Here is a 10,655-nt window from a genome sequence, read left to right on the forward strand (position 1 = left end):
AAAAAAAAAAAAAGAAATCCCCAGTGGGTCAGGCCCACCGGCTCCCCACCCCCCACCGCCACCTCCCCTGAGAATCCTGCCTCCCGGATACTTCCGCTGCTTGTCTACAACAGAGTGACCAAGACTGCCAAGGAGTCCCTAGGAAGCTGCAGCAAGACCGCTGTGTTCTCTCTGTGGTGACGGCCCTCATGCTGTAGGGTGTACCTCTTTTTCTACTTTTATTTGGCCCAAACTTACTCTACAGAGCCTGGTTCTTTTCCTACCTTTAATAAAACTTTCTTACCACTTTAAAAAAAAAAAAAAAATGCACCAGACTGGAAAGAAGTTAAGGAACCAGGCATGGTGGTGTATGCCTGGACCCCGCTGCTCTGGGAGACTGGGGCAGGAGGACTGTTCCCAGTTCCAGCCCAGATGGGGCAACTCAGAGAGGTGTTGTCTCAGTAATTAAAAAAAAAACAAAAGAAAGAAAAAAAGTTTTAAGCGTTTTTTGCAGAGCATTTATTAAAGGCAGGTAGCAATCTGGTCACTGAGAGCTTCAAAATGACTCTCAGAGTTCTCAAGTAACCAGGGCTCCTCTCCTGGTCCCTGTGCCCACGACCTCCGCTGCCCACAGGTAAAGCCCACCTCCGAGCCCACGCCTTTCCCGCATGCTACCCATCACTCCGCCTGTGTCTCCACAACGTGGGCAAACATTGCCCCATGGGCATTCAGGTTGAGTGCCCTCCCGAGGTGGCAGATTTTCCAGGGACTCCAGCTCCCACCACATCCCTGGCCCTAACATCCACAGGCACCTCGTCCTGGGCTCCACCCTTCCTCTGCACCTCTACACCTGTCTTCCTCCAGCAGCTCCCTAGCTACACTGGGACACACAAGTGTCCTCCAGGCCATGGCAATGCGCCCTGTAGGGATGAGCTCTCAAGAACCTAAAGCAAAGCTACTCCCTGCTTACAGCTGTCTGTGGCTCCCCACCATCCAGACGTGGCCTGCTCCCTGCGCCTGTGCAGGCCCCGAATGGACCCTGCACTTGGAGCAGTGGGGGTTCCAGGTCCTGCGGGTTTAGCCCCCTCTCAGCCCCCAGGGGCCTGACCTACATCTACCTCCCTTTCCCCCCCTCCTCCATCAGCAGATCCTATCTCAAGCCTTTTGCAGCCACCATACTTGTCACATCTTCTTGGTCATCTGTTTTTAAGCCCCTCCCTGCAGCCCCTGGAGAAGCCTTCACTGCAGGAAGCAATTCCCATGCCAAGCGCGAGGTCAGCAAACACCTGTAGCTTGGGCACCTGTGCTGGGCCTTCCTGTTCAGTCACCAGGGCCCATGACACCTGAGCATCCCCCAAAGGAGGAAAGGAACTGTGCTTCTGCCATGCTTTGAATGTTTGGTAATGAGCATGTACTGCTTCTGTAACTGAAAGAAATTTCCATCCTTAAAAGGGAAGGTTTTGATGCCTGGGGAATGCAGCATCGAGAGATGTCAGATCTACAGGGGCTGGGTCTTGCAGGGGCTGAAAAGCAGTAGCAACCAACCTCTGCCACCTGCCCGCCACAACCCAGACAGAGCTGCCACCTCCTTACCTCCTCCCCACCCATGACCAAAGCCCATCTCAGCCAGATGCCTTCACCTTCCCCAACCCAGGATCCCCCCAGGGCTCCACCAACTCGTGTCACCCTGTTTTGTGGGCCTGTTGGGAGGTTTTAACTCACCTGAAAGCACGCTGGCCAAGTGCTCTGCTAACATGGGCCAAGGGGCCCCAGAGTGCAGGAGGGGCAGCCATGGGATCCCATACGGTGCGTCCTGCTGGGAGAAGGGAGAAAGACAGCTAAGCCACAGTCCTTCCATGTAGCCAGGGTTCTTTGAGGATGTGTGTGGGAGATGGCGCTTCTAGCACAAGATCATTATCACTAAATATAAATCCCAGTGGTTACAGGAGAGAGGACAAGCCCCAGCTCCTGTCCCAACAGCTGAGTCATGGTCTGACCTGGGTCAGGGCAGACTGGACCTCAAAGTGATGATAGCCACCCCTGCACCCACCCACTGGTACCCCCAGCTGTACAACTCCCCAATAACCCCAAGAGACTGCAGGCTCTCCACAGACACCATGGGCTACCTGGAGTTCGCACTTTAACCCCTAATGGAGGGCGTTACCTACCTCGTCACCTTTCCCCCAAGTGCAGAGCCAAAGTACCTGCCTGGCTCAAGGTCAGCAGAGCAGAGCCCACTGTGGCCCTTGCCAAGTCACTGGGCAAAGTCTGTATTTGGGTCAGTGTCTCAAACAGCACCAGGCCACACAAAAGCTGCCCACACCACCCAGGGGCTGGAAACAGGCTTTGGGAAAACAAGTGCTACCACCAACCCAAGATGCGTGGTTCCAGATTGGAGGACACAGATGTCACCAGGACCTGCAACACCTGAGCATCACCAGGAGCCTGGTTAGGAAAAGCTGCCACATGTGGGAATGGTGCAGAACACCTGTACTCCCAGCACTTGGGAGGCCAAGGCTAGACTGGACTACACAGTGAGACCCTGCCTGGGAAAAAAAAAAAAAAACAACAAGAAAAAGAAAAAACCCTCCCGCCCCAAAACACACCCATCCCTCCCCGTGATGTGTGTCTGCAGCAGGCCTCTGTGAGCCAAGCCTCTAACCTGAGTGTTTACACACAGCTTTGCCCTGCACAAGTTCAAGGCTCTCAGATAAAACTTTATTTAATGAAGGTGGAGGGACCCACTGTTTACCTCCTCAGGAAAAGCTAGACATTCCATACACGAGAAGTAACTCCAGGTCAGCCTCAATTCCAGGCCTGCTCCCAAGTGTTTCCCTAAGACAACCCATGAAGTATGGGCCAAATGTAATTACAATCCAAAACTTAAGTATAAAAGAAGGCCGTTAACCTAGGAAATAACTAGCACTCAACACACAGGACCAGAGATGACCAGAGGCAGCCAGCTCCACTTATAGCCAGGTGACCTGGATGGCACAACCAATGCACCTGGCTCCCCATTTCACCCAAGACACTGGCAAGACCTGCTCACAGGTGGCCAGCAAGGTTCACATGCAGAGCATCGGGCACCTGCCTGAATCTGCAGTGTCAGTGCCCCAACCCGAAGCCAGGCCTCCTCTCCATGCCCTGCTCACAGCTACTCACACAGTGCCCCTCTCTGCCCACCTGGGTCTCGTCCTGCACCAGCCCACCTCCCACAGAAGCCTATGTAGAACTGTAGCCTCACCACTGCCTTCCTGCAGGCCGGGAACAGCCATACCCAGGCCGGCGCAGCCCTCACCATCAGATGCAGACACTGAATAAACTCAGAGATTTCTTGAGATAAGGCCAATGTCCCTTGCATCTATCCCTTGCTGCTTCCTCTCCAGAACTCAAAAGCCACAGCAGAGCTCACACACGGCACCTGATCTGGCTGCAGAGCACAGGCCACATGCACCAGGTGGCATCCTGGCCTCAAACACAAGAGTGACACGGGCATGTCTGCAGGGAATGTATCCACTGTTAGAAGAAAAAGCTAATTCAATGATTTTCAGCAGTTCTTAATGGATTTGATATTGACCCTGGCCCAAATAGCAAACAGACAATACAAACCATTTCTATTGTTTATCCCTCCAAAAAACTCCAAAACCAAAAAACCTACTGTTTCCCCCTCCATCTCTACCACAACAGCTCCTGACAAACAGAAAGAGTCCAATAAATATTTGTTAATCAAATAAATGATGCAAGCTGGGTACGGTGATATGCCTGTAATCCCAGCACTCAGAGGCTGAGGCAGGAGGATCAAAAATTCGAGCCCAGCCAGGACTGCACAGCAAGTTCACGGCCAGCCTAGACTATACAGTGAGACCGTCTCAAAAACAAAAAAAATAAAAATAAATGTACAAAGAACAAATGAGGTAGCCAAGAGGAAGACAGGTCCCCACTTTGACCACGGCTGCAGGCAGGGGCAACCCAAGGTAAGGGCCCTGTTTACACGGTGGGACCCAGGACCTCACAGGCTCCAGGCTTTGAGAGATACAGGTGATCAGAGCAGCCTCGGTGTCACTTGCAGACCCCTGGAATCATCTCCCAGCCTGGTGTCCACGCTGTCTGCTGTTGAAAGCACCCCTTCCTACCATTAAGTAGATGCTCCGCATCAAGAAGAGTAAAGGAGTATAGCGAACCTCTTCAGAGCAACTTTGATGGCCCAGGGGGTCACTCCATGACATATACAGATCCACCGGGCGGATGTAGGGTGTGGTCCACTTCACACCCAGTCTACACATAATGTTTTGCTCTAAGCCTGGTGACTGGGCAGGAGATGAAACTTGATGCTGCTGCTTCCTTCTCTACTCTCTCCTGCTTCCTGACAGCATCCTCCCGATTCAGAAAGTGAATCACAAGCTCTCCCTCAAGGGTGGTGAGTGAAATGATTTGATGCCCACTTCCCACCTTGGCTAACACTACCCCCTGCCTTCGGTTGTGGGGGCCAGGGATGGCAGGATATCAGGGAGAAACAGGGTCCCTCACTTGGCTCAGCCTCCACAGGCACTGCTGGAATGATGGTTCTGTGGGGGCAGGGACTGCAGTGCCCGGCTCAGTGCCACCCCCTCTGGGCCCAGAACAGTAGGCACACACATCTAGAGCTCAGGGACCATGCCGGAAGTGATTTGCAATTCAACCTCTGAGCTTCCATGTGGTGCGGATGGGGTGTTCCCAAGGACCAGAGGAGCTGGTTTTATCTCATTTCATACACAGGGTCTGAGCTAGAAAGGCAGACAGAAAGGGCTTCTGACGCGTGTGGAAAGACAGAAAGTATCATCACTGCAGTTCTGAAGATCCCTGCAATGTACCTGTGAATGTGCAAATCCATACACAGGTATGCTATCTGTCTATGCTACATCTAACTGTATGTATACTTAGAATCACAGACCAGGGGTTGGGGATTTAGCTCAGCGGCACAGCGACTGCCTGGCAAGCACAAGGTCGTGAGTTTGATTCCTGGTATGGGAAGGAAAAAAAAAAAAAAAGACCAATCTACACACTGTTTCCACCCAAACAGTTTCAATCTTAGGGTGCCTGGTATGTTGCATGCATTTAAAGCCCTTTCCAGGGAACAGGCTCCTATGGGCTCTACAGAAAAGTGAGGAAACAGGGCAATGAGTGCGGACAGGGGCAGTTGGGGGCAGAGCACGTGTAAAGCATGTATGAGGCCTTAAAAAAAAAGTTCAGCACCACAACAAATGAGTGCTTAGAAGAGATTCTGTTAGTAAGAGAAAAGAAACACTAAGAAATCAAATGCAAAGCCCCGCCGCAAAAAGGACAAACCACTAGTGTGAGCCTCTAAAGGTCTTTCATCAAAGCAGGGAAAGCTTTGGGGGAGGACTTGCAGGACTCCACAACGACTCCATCTCTGGGCCCCCAGTGTTCTCCTGCTCACCCCGGCCCATTAAGTGCTTCTGTGTGTTGATTGAAAATTTATCATTGCTTTGCCACCCTCAATTCCCTTCCAGAAGAATTTACTGTGATTTTTTGGTTTGTCTGCTTGTTTGCTATTTAGACAGAGTCTTGCTATATCCCTCAGGGTGGCCTTGAGCTCACGGTGTAGGGCAGGCTGGCCTAGAACTCACAGTCATCCTTCTGCCCCTGCCTCTGCCTCCCAAGTGCTGGGATTAGAGGCATGCAGCCACCATGCCTGGCTACTATGTGTCTTTTTAACTTCACACAAGTATACTATATTGCAATCCTCAAAGTATCCTCAACCAGGTCTTTTTCTTTGGTGATTTCACTCAGGGGCACCTAATGGAAACAAAGAAACAAGAAACAAAAGCCTAAGAGGTTGCATCAGCTGAGGATTCCGAACAGGTCTGAGGTCTCAGTAAGGAAGCGCCATTCTGCAGATGGGGAATGAAGTCAGAGAAGCTCAACACCTGCCGACTCATCCCAGGTTAGCAGGCACCAGAGCTCAGATAGGGCCCCGCACTGTTCCTGCCCTGCCCTGTGCTGCTTTCCCCACAAGAGGTTGCTTTCCCCAAGAAACTCCACCAAGGCAAACACACCACACATGGGGCTGTCTCCTTTGCTGTGGCTGCCATCAATAAGCAGTTGTCTCTTTAGTAAATAATGATGCTACCCACCCAGTGCAACCCAGGACCAAAGCTGAAGCTGACTCAATGATCAAGGTGCAAGTTTTCACAGTATCACTACCAGTAAGCAAAAGCAAGCTAGGCACTGTGGCACACACCTGCAACCCCAGCACCCCGGAAGGCTGAGGCAGGAGAGTAGTGAGTTAGTTTGAGCCCAGCGTGAGGTACATATCAAGTTCAGAGCTGGCCTGGGCTATACAGCAAAATCCTGTCTCAAAAAATAAACAGATAACCAGCTGTTGTGATGCATGCCGGTAATCCCAGCACTCTGGGAGGCTGAGGCAAGAGGATCACAAGTTCTAACCCAGCCCAGGCAACTGACTAACTTAGTGAGACTGTATCTCAAAAATAAATAACTAATAAATGGGGCTATGGATATAGCTCAGTGCAAAGGTCTTGGGTTCGATATCTAGGACCACAAAATAAATAACATTTAATTAAAAACAAAGAAGTAAGGCATCCCTCAACAGCATGACAGGCTGTTTCTACCACAACCACCGCTAAGAAAAACCCCATTCCACAAAAAATTTTGTCTTATATTTGAGTATTTGTTGCACAAGTATTTAAAGCAGTGGCTGTTAGCTAGAGCTGACATTTCTCAATCATTCGAGCTGATCTTTTAAGGTATAGATTTTATATATTCTAGTTTTATCTCACAGCAGGGGAGAGGGGCATCAATAGTCCAGGAGCAAGTCTGGAATGTTCAAGTTCAGGAAAAGATGCAGAAGGCAGAGTTGGGTCTATTTAATCCCACACGTCTCCTGCCTCTCCTGCCAGTCACTACCTACACTGGGCCAGGGACAAGGGGCCAGGGGTGCAGGAGAACGGCAGGGAATGGGAAAATGGCGGGGGACATGACCCCAGCCCATCCTCCCCGCCTCTCCCTCAAAGTCTGTGACCTTGATATCATTCCTCCAGGTCTCTGTGACTCCACCAAGCAAGGGTCCCTGGGAAGAACAAAACTACATGGAAATAAAAGTGCTTTATCTCCACCCAAGCAAGAGGCAGTGTGACTGGGGAAACCCTCTGAATCAGTGATGGCAAGCCTTTTAGAGACTAAGTGCCAAACTGCAACCCAAAACCCACTTATTTATCACAAAGTGCCAATACTACAATTAAAACTGTATACTAAGGATTTAGTTGGGCAAAAACAACTCATACATTAACATCTTTTGTCTTAAAATAAAAACACAGTAACACACATGCCATAGGTTTGCCACCACTGTAAGCTGGAATCATCCCATAGGGGCTGTGTGTGCAGGACAAGTGCTCTGCCTCCCTGATCCTGGGCAGCTCATGGGCAGCTCATGGGCATCTCTATGACCATATCTCACTCTAGAGTGGACCTGGAAAAGTGCTACCTCTCCCCCGCTAAAGACGAGAACGAAGTTCCAAAGTCTTTGCTGGGGGACTTTCCAAATCTTTCCTGCAGATCCCCAGTGAATGACAAGCTACTTGCATCCAGCACATTACCTGACCCAGGATAACCCACTGAAACCTGAGCTATTACTGGCTGTCACCACTAACACACCTGTCAGATCACACTAGGACAAGCCACAATGTGCAAGCCATTGCCTGTCAAATGGAAGGCTAAACCTTACTCTGATTTGTTTTTCCTGGTACTGCAAATTGAACGCAGAGCTTCTTACTGAACTACATGCCCAGCACTACCTTTTAATTTTTTTTTTTTTTTTGGGTCTTTTTGAGACAGGGTCTCACTATGCAGCTCAGGCTGACCTTGAGCTCACTTTGAAGCCCAGGCTGGCCTCAAACTCACGATGATCCTCCTGCCTCCGCCTCCCGAGTGCTAGAATTACAGGCGTGCGCCACCACGCCCAGCTCTTTTAAAATTCTGAGGGGTCTTGCTATGTTGCCAAGTTGCTAAGGCTGTGTGCAAACTTGCGATTCTCATGCTTCAGCCTTCCAGAGTGCTGAGATTACAGATATATACCATGGCACTGAACTCGGAATCTGATTTTTTAGACCTTCCCAAGCCCCCACAGAGCTTGTGGGGTACTGAGTAAGACCTACCCAAGTGACAGAAACAGGAAAATGCACTGTAGACGGTTCTAGCTGTCCCAATCACAAAGAGGGAATGGAGCAAAATAGGCTTTAATGATGCCACATCATCTAGGATTCTAGGAGCCTAAGAGTGTCTAAATTACCATGGTCAAGGCCTCGCAGACTCCTACCTGAGTAACAGATTCCAGGGGAGGAATCTATCCTCGACAAACAGGGGTAACAATAGCATATTTTGGATCAGGCATGATAGCCTATGGCTGTAATCCCAGCCTTTGGTAGGCTGAAGCAGGAGGATCATGAGATTGATGAAATTGAGCCATAGTGCATCCCAGGACAGAGTAAGACTTTGTCTCAAAAATAAATATTGTGGCAACTGCTCCTTCCTTTTTTTTTTTTTTTTTTTTTTGGTATGGGGAATCGAACTCAGGACCTTGTGCTTGCTAGGCAGGCGCTTGTGCCACTGAGCTCCCCAGCCTGCTTCGTGGATTCTGCCATGCCCCTAATTCAACTCTTTTCAGGCTTGCTGAAGGGTTTCCCTTGCTGTCTGCAGAGTGCCATACATTCCTCGAGGACGCTGTTCAGAGGTGCTGATCCTACTAAGCACAGAGAGAAATAGCTCAGGAATCCCTACGTTCAGATCCGTAACTGCATTATTTTTAAAAAATATTTAAGAAATGCCTTCCAGTGATATTCAGAGCTCCCCAAACCAGTATCTATGCCCTCTATTTCCATTTTCCAGTTATCCACTCTCAGGGTTCAAAGTGAATTTTATTGCTCTATGCAAGCAACAGATCACACTAGTTTTACAACCATTAAACCATACACTATGTAAAAAGTCACACACACGACATATATGTATACATATATATGAAGCTGTAAGGGTAAAATGGACAATTCCTTTTTAAAAAATTACAGCAGAGCTGGGTGTGGTGGCACATGCCTGTAATCCCAGCACTTGGCAGGCTGAGGCAGGGGGATCATTGCCAAGCTTGAAGGCCAGCCTGGGCTACAAAGCAAGTTCAAGGCCAGCCTGAACTGCATAGTGAGGGTCTGTCTACCTCTTACCTCCAACAACTTTTTTTTTTTTTTAATCCAGGGTATGGAGGCACATGCTTGTAATCCTAACACTCTAGGAGGTTGAAGCAGGAGGGTCACAAATTCAAATCCTGCCTGGGCAATTTAGTGCAAGTCCCTGTCTCAAAATAAAAAATAAAGGGGGCTGGGATATAGTTCAGTGTGAATGCCCTGGGTTAATCCCCAGTACTGGAAAAAATGAACATCATTCTTCTTAGGCAGTAATCTTCCTGAAGACAGAGACCTACCCTGTTCCTTCCGGTACATCCCTGGGTTCTAACCACATCCTTCTGGATGGACAATGTGAACTGACTGCAAACTGCCTGAGGAGCAAGAGGGCCCACAAGCGGATTCAGGTGATCGATGCTTTCCAAACTTTTCTGTGACGCACAGAAAAACTGCACCAACAAACACTCCCTAACACACTCACACAGGAGTGACCACGAATTCTACACCTCCTAACACACTCATACCTGAGGCAAGTGTCAAGAAATAATGCTCTTGCTAAGCACAACACTCTCTGAGAGTTTCTATTTCTTTTTAAACGGTGGCCGGATCTGCTAAACTGACTTCCAATTCACCCACGGTACTCACAGTTTGAAAAACACTGCAATAAATCAAACCTTACTGTTGTATTTCACAGGTTCCTCATGAGCTCTGAAAAGCCAGCCGATCGCAGAACCGGTGACCGACAGAGAACCAGACAGCCCTGCTGGGCAGCCTCCCACCCATCTCTCGAGAAACCCAAGGTGGTTCCATGCTCCTGCACCTCTTCAAACATTCAGTCCTTTCAACGTCTCAGGGTGGCAAAGTTGCCCTGCTGCCCACTGTGGAAAGCCATCCTCTCTATGGGTCCCCTTCAGGAATCCAAAATTAAACAAACTGGCGCGCTCCTCGTGCCTCGGTGATAAGATTCAAGCCTACCTGTCCCATCTCCACCTTTCTAGACTTAATCATTGCTGAGCGCAGCCTCTGATGAAATCAGAAACCAGGGCCGCCCTGGAGTCACATCAGAGTCACAGCACAATCAGCTGCAAAGCGGGGGAGGTGCAGGTCACCGGGCACGCAGTGACTGCCAGGCCGCCCCGCTCCCCACAACACACGCAAGTAAGCGCACGCGGGACGCACAAGCCGGGGAGCCCGCACCCTAAGGCCCGGGGGAGGAGCCCAGGACAAGGCCTCGCTCTCCGTCGGGCTCCCTTTGAACCCTCAGCTCCCAAGGTCTCACTGCCGCTCACCGGGGTGCAGTGGGGAAAGAAGAGAAGAACAGTGGGCGCCACAGGCTCCCCGCGCCCCGCACCCCAGGACCCACACTCCACCCCGTACCACTCCGCTGTTGCCGCGCATCCGCCAGGGGCCGCCTCAGCGCGGGGCCTCCGCGCATGCGCCATGGCCGTGCGTCGCTTGCGTGCGCTGCGTGGGGGGCGGGGCCCGGCA

At 50.4% G+C, this 10,655-nt stretch overlaps 2 protein-coding genes across 4 annotated transcripts in view; one reads left to right on the top strand and one right to left on the bottom strand.

Annotated features, from left to right (window-relative positions):
• Mrpl14 (mitochondrial ribosomal protein L14) overlaps positions 1–10,631 on the bottom strand; it is an 11,954-nt gene extending 1,323 nt beyond the window's left edge. Inside the window, exons 1-2 of one of the 3 annotated variants that reach the window (XM_005389791.2) lie at positions 10,545–10,631; positions 1,702–1,792 (exon numbers count right to left, since the gene is read on the bottom strand). In XM_005389791.2, the coding sequence (XP_005389848.1) occupies positions 1,702–1,792; positions 10,545–10,602 (149 nt within the window). In that variant the 5' untranslated portion in view covers positions 10,603–10,631. The other 2 variants (XM_005389792.2, XM_005389793.2) reach the window with 2 other exon arrangements.
• LOC106149082 (translation initiation factor IF-2-like) overlaps positions 10,608–10,655 on the top strand; it is a 2,749-nt gene continuing 2,701 nt past the window's right edge. Inside the window, exon 1 of the mRNA XM_013516735.1 lies at positions 10,608–10,626. Coding sequence (XP_013372189.1) covers positions 10,608–10,626 — 19 coding nt within the window. The remainder of the gene's footprint in view (positions 10,627–10,655) is intronic.

The sequence above is a fragment of the Chinchilla lanigera genome, unplaced genomic scaffold (genome assembly GCF_000276665.1).
Source record: "Chinchilla lanigera isolate Chin_1 unplaced genomic scaffold, ChiLan1.0 scaffold00036, whole genome shotgun sequence".
Lineage (NCBI taxonomy): Eukaryota > Metazoa > Chordata > Mammalia > Rodentia > Chinchillidae > Chinchilla > Chinchilla lanigera.